At 42.6% G+C, this 20,456-nt stretch overlaps 1 protein-coding gene across 2 annotated transcripts in view; it reads left to right on the top strand.

The window, feature by feature from the left end:
* LOC117396771 (adhesion G-protein coupled receptor D2-like) overlaps nt 1-20,456 on the top strand; it is a 145,047-nt gene that overhangs the window by 46,909 nt on the left and 77,682 nt on the right. For both annotated transcript variants that reach the window (XM_059005506.1, XM_059005505.1), the window contains exons 9-15: nt 4,865-4,976; nt 6,167-6,301; nt 7,767-7,875; nt 8,666-8,771; nt 9,384-9,439; nt 13,875-14,001; nt 14,683-14,786. In XM_059005506.1, the coding sequence (XP_058861489.1) occupies nt 4,865-4,976; nt 6,167-6,301; nt 7,767-7,875; nt 8,666-8,771; nt 9,384-9,439; nt 13,875-14,001; nt 14,683-14,786 (749 nt within the window). The remainder of the gene's footprint in view (nt 1-4,864; nt 4,977-6,166; nt 6,302-7,766; nt 7,876-8,665; nt 8,772-9,383; nt 9,440-13,874; nt 14,002-14,682; nt 14,787-20,456) is intronic.

Genomic DNA, 20,456 nt, shown 5'->3' on the forward strand with positions numbered 1-20,456 from the left:
ATTATTTCATCAGGGAACACAACAGAAATTCAAAATGTAGACTTTAATTTGATGTTTTAAAAGCAATACTAAAAGTGATATTTTCTAATTGTAAAGACTAGTTTTAAGGTGGGGCATGCACTGTTTAAATTAGGGGTGTCAAACTCCAGTCCTTGAGGGCCACAGGGTCTTCTGATTTTCATTCCAACTTAAGCTCTCAGTTAACGTAATTGATCTAATTATTTGTTTAATTGGAAAAATGTTATATTTTTTTTAAAGGTATTTTACAGTTGATTTAAAAATGCACTTTATTCAAGCTACACTACCTATAAAACATTTTAAGGGCCTGGGGAGAAGTGTTAAATTTGTCCAATGATGCAAATAATTAGCCCAATTAAGTAACTGAGAGCTCGGGTGGAACGAAAGCCAGAAGACACTGCGGCCCTCCTGACACGCCTGGTTTAAATAAATGAGATTATATTATCTTGCAGTGGGCGTTTTGACCTCTAGGTGGGAGTGTAAAACAAGCAATATCCAATGACACCAATGCATGCTACATTTTTCTATCTAGTACATTGTTTCTCTTTCCATATTATTAACCAATATTGATACAGGGAAGAAACCAATGTGTTTGTCTAAAGGTATTTGGGCTCTTTTTTATTTTTAGCTTATTGAGTAAAATACAAATGAGACCTTCTAAGTAAAGTCATAGAACTCCATGTGGGCCATCAAACAGTATGAGGCCAGATGAAACTGTGTCAGCATACATTCCCAGAGGTACACCAAAGCTTGAAGACTGCTTTTATTACTTTGTAGAAAGAGAATGTCATTTTGATTCAGTGTCAGAGCGTTCTTCAAAAAGAGAAAAAGAGAAAAAGCATGTATGCCTGTTGCCTGTTTTTAGCTTCTCAATATTTGTTCTTTTCGTTCATAATAATATTACAATACTTAAGAAACAGTGTATACAAAATAATATGGTGTGTGTGTGTGTATATATATATATATATATATATATATATATATATATATATATATATATATAATATACACACACACAGGTGTGACTCAGTCAGCAAGCATTTACACATTATATATTGTAACTTGTATTGTAACGCTTGAAATGTTTTTGATTACGATTGTAAGTCGCCCTGGATAAGGGCGTCTGCTAAGAAATAAATAAATAATAATATATATACTGTGTGTGTGTGTGTATATATTATATATATGCATACATACATACACATGTGTGTGTATATATATATATATATATATATACATATATACACACATACATATATATATATATATATATATATATATATATATATACACACATACATATATATATATATATATATATATATATATATATATATATATATATATATATATATATATATATACATACAGTACTGTGCAAAAGTTTTAGGCAGGTGTGAAAAAATGCTGTAAAGTAAGAATACTTAAAAATAAACATGTTAATAGATAGTATTTATCAATTAACTAAATGCAAAGTGAGTGAACAGAAGAAAAATCTAAATCAAATCCATATTTGGTGTGACCACCCTTTGCCTTCAAAACAGCATCAATTCTTCTAGGTACACTTGCACAAAGTCAGGGATTTTGTAGGCATATAGTCAGGTGTATGATTAAACAATTATACCAAACAGGTGCTAATGATCATCAATTCAATATGTAGGTTGAAACACAATCATTAACTGAAACAGAAACAGCTGTGTAGGAGGAATAAAACTGGGTGAGGAACAGCCAAACTCAGCTTACAAGGTGAGGTTGCTGAAGACAGTTTACTGTCAAAAGTTATACACCATGGCAAGACTGAGCACAGCAACAAGACACAAGGTAGTTATACTGCATCAGCAAGGTCTCTCCCAGGCAGAAATTTCAAGGCAGACAGGGGTTTCCAGATGTGCTGTCCAAGCTCTTTTGAAGAAGCACAAAGAAACGGGCAACATTGAGGACCGTAGACGCAGTGGTCGGCCAAGGAAACTTACTGCAGCAGATGAAAGACACATCATGCTTACTTCCCTTCACAATCAGAAGATGTCCAGCAGTGCCATCAGCTCAGAATTGGCAGAAAACAGTGGGACCCTGGTACACCCATCTACTGTCCGAAGTCTGGTCAGAAGTGGCCTTCATGGAAGACTTGCGGCCAAAAAGCCATACCTCCGACATGGAAACAAGGCCAAGCGACTCAACTATGCACGAAAACACAGGAACTGGGGTGCAGAAAAATGGCAGCAGGTGCTCTGGACTGATGAGTCAAAATTTGAAATATTTGGCTGTAGCAGAAGGCAGTTTGTTCGTCGAAGGGCTGGAGAGCGGTACACGAATGAGTGTCTGCAGGCAACAGTGAAGCATGGTGGAGGTTCCTTGCAAGTTTGGGGCTGCATTTCTGCAAATGGAGTTGGGGATTTGGTCAGAATTAATGGTCTCCTCAATGCTGAGAAGTACAGGCAGATACTTATCCATCATGCAATACCATCAGGGAGGCATCTGATTGGCCCCAAATTTATTCTGCAGCATGACAACGACCCCAAACATACAGCGAAAGTCATTAAGAACTATCTTCAGCGTAAAGAAGAACAAGGAGTCCTGGAAGTGATGGTATGGCCCCCACAGAGCCCTGATCTCAACATCATCGAGTCTGTCTGGGATTACATGAAGAGAGAGAAGCAACTGAGGCTGCCTAAATCCACAGAAGAACTGTGGTTAGTTCTCCAAGATGTTTGGGCCAACCTACCTGCCGAGTTCCTTCAAAAACTGTGTGCAAGTGTACCTAGAAGAATTGATGCTGTTTTGAAGGCAAAGGGTGGTCAGACCAAATATTGATTTGATGTATATTTTCCTTCTGTTCACTCACTTTGCATTTGGTTAATTGATAAATATAAACTATTAACATGTCTATTTTTGAAAGCATTCTTACTTTACAGCATTTTTTCACACCTGCCTAAAACTTTTGCACAGTACTGTATATACATATATATACACTACCGGTCAAAAGTTTTAGAACACCTCCATTTTTCCAGTTTTTATTGAAATTTACGCAGTTTAATGTCTCAATGTACTCTGAAATTAAAGCACAGAACAAATAAACAATTGGAGATAAAAAAGAAATCATGGAATCGTTTTGTTTAACAAAATTTAATCTAAATTTTTGACTCATCAAAGTAGCCACCTTTTGCAGATATAACAGCGGAACACACTTGTGGCATTCTTTCTACAATGGAAATCAAATATTGTTCGGAAAGTTCTTCCCAACACTATTGCAGAAGTTCCCACAAATATGTTGCGCTTGTAGGTTGCTTTGCTTTCACCCTTCTGTCCAGTTCATCCCAAACCAGCTCGATGGGGTTTAAGTCTGGAGACTGTGCTGGCCATTCCATGATTTGAAGCCAACCGTCTTGTTCTTTTCTTCTAAGGTAGTTCTGACATAGCCTGGAGGTATGTTTTGGGTCATTATCTTGCTGTAGGATGAACCCCTGACCAACTAGGCGTATACCAGAGGGTATTGCATGGCGCTGCAAAATGCTGTGGTAGCAGTTTTGGTTCAGGGTGCCACTCACTCTGTGCAAGTCGCCGACTCTGGATCCAGCAAAAGAGCCCCAGCCCATCACGCTTCCTCCTCCATGTTTGACAGTTGGTGTCACACACCGAGGAACCATCCTTTCACCTACTCGACGGCGTACAAAAACCCTGCGTGATGAACCGAAGATTTCAAATTTTGATTCATCGATCCATAAGACCTTCTTCCAGTCTTCAGTAGGCAAGCCTCTTTTTCTTATTTTGCCATCTTAGCAATGGCTTTCTTACTGCCACTCGACCTGTCAAACCTGCAGCTCGAAGTCTTCTCTTCACAGTTGAAACTGAGACTTGCTTACTTCGACCAGTGTTAAGCTGTGCTTGAAGCTGTTGTCCTGTGAGCCGCCTGTCATGCAAGCTGTTGACTCTCTGGAACTTGTCTTCTGATTCTGTTGTGGCTTTGGGTCTGCCAGACCTCTTCCTGTCAGAGTTTCCTCCAGTTTCCAAGTGCCTTTTGATGGTGTAGGAAACTGTACTCACTGACACCTTGGCTTTCTTTGCAATTTCTCTAAAGGAAAGACCTACACTTTTAAGGGTTATAATGGTCTGTCTGTCTTCCTTTGTTAATTGACTTTTTCTCGCCATTATGAGAGCAATATACTACTTACTGCAGTACAATACTGTCCAAATAATGCTTAAGAGGGTGTAGTAACACAGTCTGTTCCAACACTGCTTTTATACAGACAGAGGGTTTGTAAGTAATCAACAAAAGTTGGGACACCTGTAGGAATTGTTAGCATCAACTTTCAAGGCTTAATTTACTTCCATTGCTGCAGAACAGCTGTAAGTTGTTAACCCATTACTTGTTCCCTGAAAAAGGCCTTTTTGTATAACTCTGAAATGTACATTATTTTTCAGTTTTTGGTAACCTAAACTTTTTTTTTTAACCTCTGGCAGTTTACCGCTTACCTTTGCACCATTTCAGGTTATTCACTGGACTTGAACTGCTTAAATTTCAATAAAAACTGGAAAAATGGGGGTGTTCTAAAACTTTTGACCAGTAGTGTGTATATATATATATATACTGTATATATTTAAAAAAAATAGTACACAAGCATACACAGTACATTGTAATGTAGAAATGCTTTAACTACTGAATCTCACTTTACAGAAGGCAGCACTCTTAAACCAATTCTAACTCTGCCTTGTATTCTGTGCGATGTCAATAGGCAATTCGAGCTTGATTTTATCAGCAACTCTCTCAAGGTCACTCTTGGAGTGGAAGATACTTTACAGGAGCTCAATACCAGTTTAAATTGTGTCTGTTGTCATTTCTTTTTTCTAGCTTGTAAATGGACCCATGACAGTGGTCCAGAGCATTGACAGGATGGCTGCTAATCTTAACCTGCTGCTGACGGCTGGAAGCAGTGAGATGGTGATAGACAGCAGTAACATCAGTACGTTAAGCACCCCGCTGCCATGCTCTACACATATGAAGAATAGCTCACTTTAATAGCACGCCCCCAGTATTGCGTTTACATTTTCTGTGTTTGCCTGTTATCACAGAACATTTCCATCTGGGAAAGGCATATAAATACCATTTATTTTCAAACCAGTTATGGTGATTGTAGCTAAAAAAATAATGCCATAAATCTTACCCATTGTGCACATGTATTTTTTTATTTTAAAACATGAAATATGGTACAGCACTTTGTTAAATAAATGTGTTTACAACCCATGCTTCAGTTAGTGTTGCATCACCTGGCAGGTGAAATTGCACCCACCTCTTCAACACTTCATTCGAGTCATTAACTAGTCAGCTGATTCCCTTATTCTCTGACTTGATTTCAGCCAGTAACATGCTTTAAGTAAGGGATAAACAACGATAAGTGTTGAAGCAGTAAAAATAATTCACTCTTTCGAGTGCCTTTAGGCTCAAGAGACTGTGGAATGATATGTTACCGCTTCAGCACTTAGAGTTGTTTAGGCCACTTAAAACATTTCTATAATTAATTAACTAATTGTTAAAATGATTGTTGTGTAATACAATGGTATTGACTTTTCTGTTGAATTGTTCTGACTGTGGTTTCGTTGAAGAATCAACAGTGTTCTGTGGATTGGTAGCACAAACTGTGGATTCGGAAATCAACAGTATATCTGCCCCGCACTCCCCTTCTCTTCAAAGCCACTCTTTTAGTTAAAAGATTTGTAGAATGAATCAGTCACAAGATCAAAGGGTGATGTCACAGGAATGTTTTAAGCCAGAAGAAACTGCTGTGAAATGACCCAGGAAGTTGAGTAAGGCATAGAAACTGAGAGCTTTCTGTAACCTAAGATACCGGGTTTTAAAATGAAAGTACATGCTTGTCATATCATACAGCAGGTTATATGAGCGACTACAAACATGGTCAATACAGAACATTTCAAAGCAGTGTTTGTTTGAAAATTCTAATGTTTGTCCAAACACTATTATAAAGTCACTTTGGGACTAAGCACCATAAAAAAAGAGAGAGCCCTGAAATGTACTAGGTAGAGTTTCCCCAATATGTGCTCCACATTGCGTCAGTTTCTACCGTAGCCCATAGGGGGGAGCTCCCCGTGCCCAGAGTTTGAATCATGACTGTAATGCGTTGCTTGTTTCTGCCAGAACTCAAAGTGAAACAGCGGGTCCTCAGCCATGATTCCGCTGGGGCTGACTTCTACGGGCTGCAATCTGGGAATGAGAGCACTGGCGATTACATTTCAGTTCCTCCAGAACAAATCAAAGACCTTCAACAAAATGGTGAGTTTGTGTGAAGCACGCCAGGTGAGGAGGGTCTCACTGCTGTAACATGTCAACATATGGAATAGAGAATTTGGCAAACCAGTTCAATTGATTTACATACAGGGCTGGCATGAAGCCCCGGTGTCTTATCTAGTCGACGCAGAGTGCTGAATTTTAGTACTGGCACAGAACAAGGCATGTGGAACACAATACCGAATTACAAACTGTAGACCATAGGTGGCGCTGTTGAATCTCATATGGAATGATAACCCTAGTAAGGGATATAATGATGAATGAGGCCTCAAACACACAGCTTTTTAGCTAATCTTAGGTCAGTTACTATAATTAACTGTGATATGTTGTCACCCGGATGGCTTGTGGGCGACGTCAGACCAGGAAGTAGACAGACACAGGCTTGTGTGCGCTGGACGCTCGGGCTCCCCCCTCGTGGAACACTCCCATCCGTCACACATACACTACACACAGGGGCGGGCTCCGACCCGTCACACATACACTACACACAGGGGCGGGCTCCGACCCGTCACACATACACTACACACAGGGGCGGGCTCCGACCCGTTACACATACACTACACACAGGGGCGGGCTCCGACGCGTCACACATACGCTACACACAGGGGCGGGCTCCGACCCGTCACACATACACTACACACAGGGGCGGGCTCCGACCCGTCACACATACACTACACACAGGGGCGGGCTCCGACGCGTCACACATACGCTACACACAGGGGCGGGCTCCGACGCGTCACACATACGCTACACACAGGGGCGGGCTCCGACCCGTCACACATACACTACACACAGGGGCGGGCTCCGACCCGTCACACATACACTACACACAGGGGCGGGCTCCGACGTGTCACACATACGCTACACACAGGGGCGGGCTCCGACGCATCACACATACGCTACACACAGGGGCGGGCTCCGACCCGTCACACATACACTACACACAGGGGCGGGCTCCGACCCGTCACACATACGCTACACACAGGGGCGGGCTCCGACCCGTCACACATACACTACACACAGGGGCGGGCTCCGACCCGTCACATATGTACATATGACTCTTTTTTTGTATTTCTTTAATGTAATCCACTCGGTTTGCTCTGGGCCAGGACAGGCTGCATCACTGTACGTGTGGATATACCACAAGCAAATCACCTTCATGCCGAAACCACTGGGACATTGGAAGAGGTCTAGTCATTTTACTGCGTCTCCTAATCACCCTAAAAATGTTACAAAATGCAATTGATCAGTGTTAACTATATCTGTGACAGACACCAAAGTATACTAAAGATACTTATTTGTAAAATAAACCTTTATAAGTCCTTTTTTAATAGTAGGAATATTCAGACCCCTCCACCCCCCCTTTATGTTCAATTGCACTTCAGTGTCTTTAGTTCATTCACAAGAAAACCTGGAAGCAGCTTATATATACGTCTCTTTTTTCCTTCAGGTTTTAAAAAAGTTACCTTTGTTAACACGTGGTATGGCTCCTTGCATCCCTACTTCGGAAGTGAAAACAATGTCACTCAGTTTTCTGCAGTTTCAGATGGAAGCCGCAAGTAAGTTTACTGCTACAGTACAGTACATCAGAAATATTGAACCGGACCCCAGAATTGATCTGAATCTCGAGTATTACTCTATATGGAAGATGACAGAGGCTGCACCGCTCTTCAGAGTGTTGGTTGATTTGGCTGCCACATAAAATACATCACTCTGAAAAGTGTCTTAATGGTGGTCAATTAAATCAATCCAAAGGGATCGTGTGGTGTGCAGATTGAGTCATTCTGCCACAGGAATGCAGGTTTGCTTCCTGGCGGTGCCAAGTTTCTGATCATTGCTGGGGATTCCACAGGGAGGTGCGTTTATCCAAAACACATGAGTTAGTCATTGAATTCCAAAACACATGACTCAGTCACTGAATTCCAAAACAAATGAATCAGTCATTGAATTCCAAATGAATCAGTCACTGAATTCCAAATGAGTCAGTCATTGAATTCCAAATGAATCAGTCATTGAATTCCAAATGAATCAGTCATTGAATTCCAAATGAATCAGTCATTGAATTCCAAATGAATCAGTCATTGAATTCCAAATGAATCAGTCATTGAATTCCAAATGAATCAGTCATTGAATTCCAAATGAATCAGTCATTGGATTCCAGATGAATCAGTCATTGAATTCCAAAACACATGACTCAGTCATGTCAGGGACAGTCCTTTTACACAGAAGTGTGTGTTTATGATGTTTCCCATTGTTTGTCCACCCCCTGTTGTGTTGGGTTAGCGGTCTATAATAGATGTGGAAATGCTCCCTGCTCATGCATGTTAACCCTCTTTGTAATCTGTTTAGGTATGTGGGTACAGTGCTGGGGTCTTCTGTTATCTCCACCACTATACTAAGCGATGATCAACAAATTAACATGGCTGTACACTACCAGCTTCAGCACAGAGTTGAGGTAATGCTAAGAATGTATAATGACCAAAGTGATATTACCCAGAATGTGTCCCCATTGACTTGGTGGATACTTTCATTACATGATATATTGTATCGTAATATGGGTATGTATCGCTTGTATCGTGATATAACCCTAAAAGCACAGCAGAGCTCATTGCGGCTCACCAAGTGGTTCACAAACATGTGTTTGTATGAATACATACCCTCCTGTCTCAGTTAAATTAGATTTAACAAAGTAGCCCATCGTTATGAGACCATTTGATCTTATTATGCATCATACCAGTAGCCATGCAAGTAGCCAGTCAGGACAATAATGTGTTTAATGATACCTATCCTATCGCAACTCGCATGTCGCGATGAGTATCGTATTATTAATGCATTCGTGTATCATTACACCTCAGCCACTGACTCTCATTATATTGTGGTCAGGACATTACAATGTGGAGATAATAAGAGGAGGGGGGCGTTAAAGGAGTGATATTAAGGGGTTAGACTGTAAATCTTGTGGATGGTGTAATTTCAGTAAAATACATATATTGACTGGTTTCTGTTTATTGCATGGGTATTTTCTCAAATTACTGTCGTTTGACCAATATTTTTTTTATTTTCTAAGTATACTCCTGGAATAGAATTTGAGCCTATTTGTGTATTCTGGGATTTCAACCTCAGGTAGGTACAGTGCTTTAGAGCAGAAAAACTACAATCTCTTGGTCACTTACTTACTATATCACATGTACATTTCATATCTGTTGTGCATTTAGAAGTCAGCTAAATTTGGCCTGGAATGTTGTGTTCATAGGCGTTCTACTATAACGTTGTAATGTGTACTGTGAGCCTAATTAATATTATTATTATTATTATTATTATTATTATTATTTATTTCTTAGCAGATGCCCTTATCCAGGGCGAATTACAATCGTAAGCAAATACATTTCAAGTATTACAGTACAAGTAATAATACAATTAAGAGCAAGATAAATACAATGACTTTAGTTCAAGCAAGTACAAGTGTGACAAAATACAATTCAATAATACAGCAGATAACAGTGTCAGTAATAGTTACATCAGGATATGATTAAATACAAAATACTACAGATTAAACACTTGGCAGATTACAGTACTCTGAAGTACAGGATTAAATGCAGTAAAATAGGGGGCAGATAAGAGCAAATAAAGCGCATTTAAGGAAGGGTGATTAGTGTCCCAGGGGAAAAACAGAGGAGTTCTACAGGTGCTGTCTGAAGAGGTGAGTCTTAAGGAGGCGCCGGAATGTGGTCAGGGACTGGGCAGTCATGACATCTGTAGGAAGGTCATTCCACCACTGCGGAACGAGGGTGGAGAAGGAGCGGGCTCTGGAGGCAGGGGAGCGTAGAGGAGGTAGAGCCAGTCTTCTAGTGCGGTGGAGCGGAGAGGTCGAGTGGGGGTGTAGGGAGAGATGAGGGTCTGGAGGTAGCTGGGTGCAGTCTGGTCAAGGCATCTGTAGGCTAGTACAAGAGTCTTGAACTGGATGCGAGCGGTGATCGGGAGCCAGTGGAGCGAGCGGAGTAGTGGAGTAGCGTGGGAGAAGCGAGGCAGAGAGAACACCAGGCGGGCAGCAGAGTTCTGGATGAGCTGGAGCGGACGGGTGGCGGACGCAGGAGGCCAGCCAAGAGGGAGTTGCAGTAGTCTAGGCGGGAGAGTACCAAGGCCTGGATCAGGAGCTGGGTGGCGTAGTTGGTAAGGAAGGGTCGGATTCTTCGGATGTTGCTCAGGAAGAATTGGCAAGTGCGTGCCAGAGTGGAGATGTGCTCGGAATAAGAGAGGCAGGGGTCCAGGGTGACTCCGAAGTTCTTAGCAGAGGAAGAGGGAGAGAGTGTGGTAGATTCCAGAGGAACAGAGATAGAGAGATCAGAGGAGGGGGAGGAGGAGGGAAAGAAAAGGAGGTCAGATTTAGAGAGGTTGAGTTTGAGGTGATGCGAGTGCATCCAGGAGGAAATAGCAGACAGACAGGTAGAGATACGGGAGGGGATGGTGGAGTCAGAGGTGGGGAAGGAGAGGAAAATCTGAGCATCATCAGCATAGAAATGGTATGAGAAACCATAGGATGCAATGAGGGGGCCCAGGGAGCGGGTGTAGAGAGAGAACAGGAGAGGACCCAAGACTGACCCTTGGGGGACTCCTGTTAAGAGAGGGTGAGGTGTGGAGGTTGCTCCACGCCAGGTTACCTGGTAAGTGCGGTTGGAGAGGTAGGAGGAGAACCAGGCCAGAGCAGTGCCAGAGATCCCCAGGTCAGCGAGAGATGATAGTAGAATAGAGTGATCAACAGTGTCAAATGCAGCAGAGAGGTTGAGGAGAATTAGGACAGAGGAGAGAGAGGCAGCTCGGGCAGACTTTAGTGAGTTGGTGACAGACAGGCGGGCGGTTTCAGTGGAGTGAGCAGAGCGGAAGCCAGATTGGAGTGGGTCAAGCATCGAGTGGTTGGACAGGAAAGCAGAGAGCTGGCGGTGTACAGTCCGCTCGAGGGTTTTGGAGAGGAAGGGTAGGAGGGAGACAGGACGGTGAGAAGGTGAGAGAAGGAGGGTGAGTTAGTAGGGGATGCAGTGGGTGTAGGGGTTGGAACAGGAGGGGGTGCGGGGGAGGGAGAGGTGTTAAAGAGTTTGCGGATATCTGAAATTTTAGAAGAGAAGAAGGAGGCAAAGTCATCAGGGGAGATAGAGGAGGGAGGAGGAGGGGGGAGGGTTTAGGAGGAAGGAGAAGGTAGAGAATAGTTTACGTGGGTTGTTAGTGGAGGCTTGGATTACAGATTGGAAATAAGTACATTTAGCAGAGGAGAGAGTAGAGGAGGAGGAGGAGGAGAGGAGAGTGCAGTAAAGGTCTAGGGCAGCAGGGAGTTTGGTTCTCTTCCATTTCTTTTCAGCAGATCGCAGTGTGATTCTTGCTGAGCGGCGCGCAGAGGAGAGCCAGGGTTGGTGAGGGGAGGGGAGGGGCGAGCAGGTCGGGAGGTGAGGGGACAGAGGGAGTCGAGGGAGGAGGTGAGGGAGGAGAAGAGGGTGGAGGTAGCAGAGTCTACGGAGAGTTGTGAAAAGGAGTCGATAGGAGGGAGGTGAGAGAGAGCAGTGGGGGTAGGAGGAGCAGGGAGAGAGGGGAGAGACAGAGAAAAAGAGATGAAATAGTGATCAGAGAGGTCCAGGGGGGTGACAGAGAGGGTGGAGGGGCAGCAGGCCCTGGTGAAGGTGACGTCCAGTTGATGGCCAGATTTGTGGGTAGGAGGGGATGGAGAGAGACAGAAGTCGAAGGAGTGAAGGAGAGGGAGGAATCCAGCAGAGTGGCTGGGGTTGGAGAGATGGATGTTGAAGTCACCTAACAGGACAGTTGGGGTAGACAGAGAGGGGAGGGAGAAGAATAGATAGTCGAGTTCATCTAGAAAGTGAGCGAGAGGCCCAGGGGGACGGTACAGTACAATTAGCAGGAGTTGACAGGGAGAGGTTAGTTGGACTGCATGAAATTCAAAGGTATTAACAGAGAGTGAGGAGAGATCAGAGGGGACAGAAAAGAGTAAGGAGGGGAGAGAGGAGAAGACCAGTCCCACCTCCCCGTCCAGTGAGACGTGGGGTATGGGACAGGATGTAGAGAGAGGACAGGGCAGCAGGAGTTACAGTGTTATCAGGGGACAGCCAGGTTTCAGTGAGAGCAAGGAAATCGAGAGAGAGGTGGGAGGCAAAGGCAGAGATGAAATCAGCTTTGTTAGCAGAAGAGTGACAGTTCCAGAGAGTGTGTGGGAGGGGGGGAGAGGCAGAGGGATGAGGTTAGAGGGGTTGGAGGAGCAGCAGTGGAGAGAGGGCAGAGGATGAGGGCGAGAGGACAGAACAGGGATGTGAGAGTCATAGCAGGACAGGCAAGACAAATAGGCACAGTGGGAGCAGTGGGGTGGAGGGTACAGACCTGGCTAGTAGATGGCTTCTTCCAGAACGCTGTTAGGTTCAGATCTATTCGAACAGCGTCTCGGCGCAGGTCTCCCCTTGCTGGACTCCCACAGCTAGACTCCCGGCTCTTTTGTTGAGGCTCTTCTGTTTGCTGGCGTGGAAATAGGCTGCTTGATTAATATTACAACTGCGTGGCAAAAGAACCAACTAAACTGTGTGGAATCCAATCAAATAGCAAATCAACTTCTAATCAATTTAACCACTCACCTGGTACTAATCACACACTAACTCAGCTAATTCAAACACCACCTTACAATGTTACCAAATGTAGTTAATTTAAAATTACTTGAAGAAGGAACTTACCTATCTGCCTCGGTCCCTGGTTACCTGTAGACTGACAACTATTAGATACCCACCCTTAAATAGGTTCCACCTCACTTTGATTAGTGATTAGGTAACAAGCCTAATTTAAGCTTATCTATAATTTCTATCCCAGTCTTCAATATATATTATAGTTGAGGAAGCAACCCAGATATATAATGAGAATTGTCCATTTGTTTTCCAAATAATAATTGCAATTTTGTTACACAGATACAATTTCACAGATAAAAACATGAATTTACATTGACGTCAAATCATAAAAATTATATGGCACTATGTCTATAGCACATCTAACATCCAAGGCCAGAATACGTCTGTATTTATAGCTTTAATCTTTTAGGAACTGTATTTCACATTCTTGTCTTGCTAAAATGATTTCTGTGTAGTAGGGTGGCACAGAATAGTTGACTAATCAACTAGAAAAGTGACAGTGACAGAAACGGATATTTGACTAATCACACTCTTCAATTTCAAAACAGCAGCAGCAACACAGTGATGCTTTTGTGTGTTTAAAGTGTATACTGGTAGTGAACTAGCAATGTCAATATTTTAATTGCATTCAGCTGTTGAATTAAAATAAGATAATTGTGTGCAGTCTCAGATGGACAGGAGTGCTGTTGTGTTTGTAATCCATTGCATTTAAATAACATTGACATTTATAATAGATTGCACAAACAGCAAAGTGTTACTAAACTGTACGAGAGCAGTCAAATATGTGTGTTATTAATATGTTTTTGTTGACTACTCGTTTTTGGACAATAAGTAGTCGTTGTACCCCTGCTGTGCATGTAGTGACTTGATTGTGTCTGTGTTCTGTCCAGGATGGAGAAGGGAGGGGGCTGGTCCACGACAGGGTGTTTCGTAACTGCCCTGGGTTATAAATCAACATCCTGTTTCTGCAATCACACCACCAACTTTGCCCTGCTGTTACAAGTTTACGAAGTGCACGTGAGCATCTATTGTACACATAACTGTCGTGCATCATCATACTGCTGGAGATGTTACCAGTTGCAATATGTTATCACTTTACTAGGACCTGCCGACCCTATTGGATTTTGCATTGCCCTGGTGTGGGACATACTCTCCTTTGGTCACTCTGAAAAGCTGAACAAATGCCATAGCTTACTTAAGTATCATTGCTGATCAATGTCCAACCAGCAATGCTTCACTTGTACTCTGATAAGGATGGCTACTTCAAGATGATAATGTGCTCATTATTGCGCGTGAACAGTTTGAGGAATGTGACAGAGAAAATTGTGGCCCAACCCTATATAGGTATAGGTCCTAATAAAGTGGCTGCTGGGAAGTGTATGTTACAGTTTTTTCCATATAAGGTGTGTAACCACACATTGTATAAATTGCAGATATGGACATGTTTCAGTATACAATAACACCTTTTGTTACACAAGTGAGGATGGCCTAGTAACACGACATTAGTAACTGCTACATGAATAGGGGAGAGGCACAATCAAGGCAGATCTCCTGTTCAGCATGTAGTGTGTGGCTGACAGCTAGATGGACAGACATGATCAGCCCATAAGGTTCCCAATTTTTGAATGAGAATCCTAAAAATAATGGCTTCTAAAACTATTTCAACATTGACCTGAATACTGCATTGTGTGTTTGCAGCGAAGCCCAGCGGAAGAATCTACTCTGAGGATCCTCACGTTCATTGGCTGTGGGGTGTCCCTCTGTGCCCTGGCCATGACCTTCATTCTGTTCATTGCTGTGGGGTGAGCCTGATAACCTTTCAAAGGAATCTGCTAGTAATTGTATAGAGTAGACCTATTTCACACTCTGCATGGTGAAGAAAAATGAAATCCCTTTATAGTTGCTTGTGTGGAAATAATTGATAATTACACACATTTCTGAATCATATATATTAGAACTAGGGTGTGCCATTTGTGTGCCATTTTTTTCATTTCATCACAGCAGTGTCTAATCTGTAAAAGCATGTTACTGACCAAAAGCATGTCAGTCATAGGGGAGGCTGCTTTTTCGTTAACAACGGAAGCAGCCGTTGAAGGGGTGGAGACAATTTCACTTTCCAGGTGAAATGACCAAGGAAGTGCAACACTATCGGAAAGCACAGCTTGCAAACAGATTTATTTAACCAGATATCAGATATTATTTGTTTTAACTTTTTATTTAACACAAGAAAAAGCTATACATATATACGTAACATTACATAAAATGTCTACACATGCATAAACCTCTTCCTTCCTTTTTTTAAAATTATAAAGCAATATAACTATTTACATTGTGCCAGCAAAAATTGAGAGAGAGAAAAAAAAATCTTAATAAATACATCGTAAATAAATATTTTGTATGGGTTTTTATGGTATAAAATTAGACCTCAAAGCAGATGCGAAATCAATCCCAGTGGCCCAGTATCTCATGTCTCAGTTTTTCTGATTGCAATCTCAGAGAGAAAGTTAATTTTTCCATTACAGAGAGTTCCTGAACAAGCCATTTTCTTGTAATAGCTTTCTCACTGGCCACTAAGAGAATACCCGAGATGTATCTATCTTTACTTTCTGAACTCGAAGGGGAGATTTCCCAAATACATCGATGAAAATCCAGTGGTACTTCAGCATGTACCAGCTTCTTAAGAGCTAAACCCAAGGAATGCAAAACCATGCCTTTGGACAGGAGCAACAAATATGTGTGTGAGTCACCACCTGTTCCCCTGTAACCCTAACCCTAACCCTAACCCTAACCCACAGAGCCTCCAGCACTGTGAGCTCATGCCTTTCTGTTGTGATTGTATTTTAGGACTTATAAAAAACAAGTTATGTTTTTCCAGCCAAATTCTCTCCAAATCTGTGAATTAGTGGAACTCTGCTGAAATTTACATATGCCTTCCCATTGTTCATTAGAAATTACACTATCATTTTCTTTTTCCCAATTAGCTTTTATGTATAATGTTGATTATTGTTTAGTGTCCTGAATGCTATTGTATAATTTAGATACAATTGTCTTCTGATTTCTTTGCTGATAGGCAGCAATGAATATTTCAAGATTATCATTAGAATCTGACCTTGTATTTCTAGGTTTTATATGTTTACTTATATGTCACATTTGGAGGTATCTAAATTATACTTGTGCATCAACTCTTCAAAACTTTCTAACTGACCCTGCTACATCACCGTGCTTATAGCAGTAATACTCTCTGTAGCCCAAGATTTAAACCTCTGGTCAAGCTGAGCTGGATGGAAGTGTGAGTCATACGCAATCCATTTTAACAGGCAGTATGACCCTTGACACTTTAGATTTATATAGAAGTGTCAAGGGTCAGATTTATATAGAAGGCTGTGTGGTCCAGTGGTTAAAGAAAAGGGCTTGTAACCAGGAGGTCCCCGGTTCAAATCCCACCTCAGCCACTGACTCATTGTGTGACCCTGAGCAAGTCACTTAACCTCCTTGGGCTCCGTATTTTGGGTGAGACGTATTTGTAAGTGATTCTGCAGCTGATGCATAGTTCACACACCCAAGTCTCTGTAAGTCGCCTTGGATAAAGGCATCTGCTAAATAAACAAATAATAATAATAATCCCCAAAACTGCCTGTATCGGAAATCTATGTACTACCGAAGTTTCTATATCTTTTCTTAAGATAGGGCAATGCCAGTCCACCCCTTTCCTTGGATAGATGAAGTGTTTTAAATCTGATTCTTGTTTTTTTGCCATTCCCAATCATTAAACTGTCCTGGTGAGATCTCCACAGGCAGGGTCTGAAATAGGTACAGCTGCCTTGGCAAAACATTCACATAACAGCCTCCACTCTGAACTTAAAGACAAACGAAGCAAATTCCACCTTGCAATACCATCTTTGATTCTTGAGCTCAAGGGGTTAGAATTTAGATTACATTATTTTGAGAGGTCTCTTAGCAAGTGGACCCCTAAGTATTTAATAGATGCTGATTGCCACTACGGATTGTATTTTCCTTTGAGTTGGATTGATGGGTGGAAATTATGTGATAAAACTGTTTTTTCCACATTGTCTGTACCTAGAGACTTTACCATATTCCTCCAGGAGAGCCACCCCCCCCCTCAAGGGAAACAGCAGGCTGCTCCATATATATTCATATATATATATATATATATATATATATATATATATAACCTCATCTGCATAGAGTGTAATTTTATGATCCTGTCCATTTATTGTTATACCTTTAATCTCCAGATTCTGTCTTATCCATTGCGCATGTGGTTCAATATATAAAGAAAACAAAAGAGGGGACAGTACCCCTCTGTCTTGTTCAAATCTGTCTGAAAGATAACCATTAATTTTAATTTGTGTATATGGGTTTGAGTATATTGTTTGAATTCCTTTAATACATTTGTCATTAAAACCAAATCTTTTGGGGACTCCCGAGTGGCGCATCCAGTAAAAGCGCTTGCGTAGAGTGCAGGATGCGCTCTATAGTCTGGACGTCGCGAGTTCGAGTCCAGGCTATTCCACAGCCGACCAAGGACGGGAGCTCCCAGGGGGCGGAGCTCAATTGGCCAAGTGCCGCCTGGGGGTAGGGAGGGCTAGGTCGGCCAGGGTGTCCTCGGCTCACTGCGCACCGGCGACCCCTGTAGTCTGGCCGGGTGCTTGCGGGCTTGCCTGTAAGCTGCCCGAGAGCTGCATTGTCCTCCAACGCTGTAGCTCTTGGGTGGCTGCATAGTGAGTCCGCAGTGTGAAAAAAAGCGGTCGGCTGACGAGTCATTGGAAGAGCTGAGTATAATAAAATAATTGGCCATTCCAAATTAGGAGAAAATAATAAAAAATAATTGGCAACGACTAAATTTATAAAAAAAAAAAAAAAAATATATATCTTTTTAGGGTTTGATATAAGAATTCGCAGTTAACCCTTTTCTGAAAGCCTTTTCTGCATCCAAACTAATCAATACCGCTCTTATCTTTTTTGTTTGGATATGATTCATTTTATGTGGTGTACGCCTGATGTTATCTTGTGTTTGTCTATTCAAAATGAAACAAGTTTGATCTAGATTTATTAATTCAGGTAAAATCTCCTCTAATCTCTTGGCCATAATTGAAGCATACGTCTTCTAGTCCACGCAGAGGACGGAAACCTGACGAAAAGAACTGTATTTAGTCTGGTCTTTTCCTTCCTTTGGAATGACAGAAGTAACAGCTTCCTTCCAGGAAAGCGGAAGCTCTCCCCTTTCCCATAACCAGTTGCAAGTGGACAGCAGCATCGGGGCTACTTGATCTCTAAACATCTTATAAAACTCGCTGGGGAAGCCATCAGCCCCAGGAGATTTATTAGATTTAAGATTTGATATAGCATTATTAACTTCCTCAATATTTACTGCTCTTGTCAAATTGCTGTTTTGTTCCACATTTAAAGGCAAATTTAGAGAATTTAATAAAGAAGCAGCCTCTTGCCCATTTTGTTTCTCTGGCTGTGTATATAGAGTTTTATAATATTCTACAAAAGATGTTTGGATTTCCTAGTTTGCAGCAAATCCTGGGTATTTGGGGGAAATCCTCTCTCTTTGAAAGAGAAGAGGGCCCTAAATGGCATGCATGTTCATCAAAAAAAAGAAAAAACACCAGAGCAGTGTTGTGAAATTTTTAGTCACTGCTCCTGGTCACTGATTTACTAATCATCTTCCAGAGACCCTTTGAGGGAATTCAAGTCGCTGCTTATACTGTTATATGAAGTAAGATTAGTTTACTTGTGGAATTAAAGTACAGTATTCAGAAAGAGACGCAACTTAATTTCTAAACCTGTGCATAAACATACATTACATGCCCGAGCTTCCTGTAAGGAGTTACATATAACAAGTAAACAGTAAATCCCTATGTAGAGCAATGATCCATTTTAGCACAACATTCAAATAAATCTGTTATGACTTATATTATGGGTAATATTAAAGAAACGCATAGCAACAATCTCACCAGTAATTTGGGAACTCCCTGAATTATACTGTTGAGAACTTTTTTGGTGTCCAACACTGTTCAGGCACGTATTTCAGTCTTCGGGTGGGGTACGGTGTTCTGTTTTGTATTGGTCATTTGTTGTTTTTTGTCCCCTGCCTTTCCCTCTCTGACTCCCTGCCGTCTGCCATGCATTGTGTCTGATCATGTCCATCGTTGTTTCAGATTTCTTGAGGGAGCTGATAGCAAAACCTCTGAACTGTCTGATGGATCTTTTATTGCATTGTCCGCTGACGAGTACAGTTGCACACCAGATTCAAAGAAGACCCTTAGCTTCACTGGAAATGGCGTCTGGAATTTGATTTTGTTTTCCTTTAGTATTTTCTTCATTTCTTTGTATTCCATCCGTTGCTGTAGAGCTTCGGGTGCATAATTGTGATCGAAATATATCCTTTTCTTTTCATAAAAGATTTCTTTTTTTCCCCTATGCTTTCACCAGGATTTCTTCTTTGGTTTTGTATCTCAGAAATGTTGTCACTATAGATCTCGGTCTGGACCGAAGATCCACGGGCATAGCATAGCGGCCTTGTGCCCCTCACGAAGCCCCCGGCTCCGCTGCCCCTTCCCTGGGATACAGGCATAGCATAGCGGCCTTGTGCCCCTCACGAAGCCGCTGGCTCCGCTGCCCCTTCCTCTGGATACGGGCATAGCATAGCGGCCTTGTGCCCCTCACGAAGCCCCCGGCTCCGCTGCCCCATCCCCGGGATACGGGCATAGCATAGCGGCCTTGTGCCCCTCACGAAGCCCCCGGCTCCGCTGCCCCATCCCCGGGATACGGGCATAGCATAGCGGCCTTGTGCCCCTCACGAAGCCCCCGGCTCCGCTGCCCCATCCCCGGGATACGGGCATAGCATAGCGGCCTTGTGCCCCTCACGAAGTCCCCGGCTCCGCTGCCCCTTCCCTGGGATACGGGCATAGCATAGCGGCCTTGTGCCCCTCACGAAGCCGCTGGTTCCGCTGCCCCTTCCCCGGGATACGGGCATAGCATAGCGGCCTTGTGCCCCTCACGAAGCCGCTGGCTCCGCTGCCCCTTCCTCTGGATACGGGCATAGCATAGCGGCCTTGTGCCCCTCACGAAGCCCCCGGCTCCGCTGCCCCATCCCCGGGATACGGGCATAGCATAGCGGCCTTGTGCCCCTCACGAAACCGCCGGCTCTACTGCCCCTTCCCCGGGATAGAACAACCTTAAGTCCGTTACTTGTGTTCTCTCTCAAGCTGCTAACTTCGGTTGAAGTTTAAAATAAAAAAAAACGTTTTTTGTTAACGACAATTATACTAAAGTAATGGTAAATAAATTGTTACTGTGTTATGTGAGAAAATGTGTTTCTCTGTGTATATTTTTTCTATGTTTTTTTTTTTTCACAGAGATACTAATGCAGCTGCTGGTTTCAGCTGTCCTGTGTTAGACTGCGGTGCGTGCTTCGGTTAAGCTGCTGGCAGTTTTCCTAC

The sequence above is a fragment of the Acipenser ruthenus genome, chromosome 31, assembly GCF_902713425.1.
Source record: "Acipenser ruthenus chromosome 31, fAciRut3.2 maternal haplotype, whole genome shotgun sequence".
Lineage (NCBI taxonomy): Eukaryota > Metazoa > Chordata > Actinopteri > Acipenseriformes > Acipenseridae > Acipenser > Acipenser ruthenus.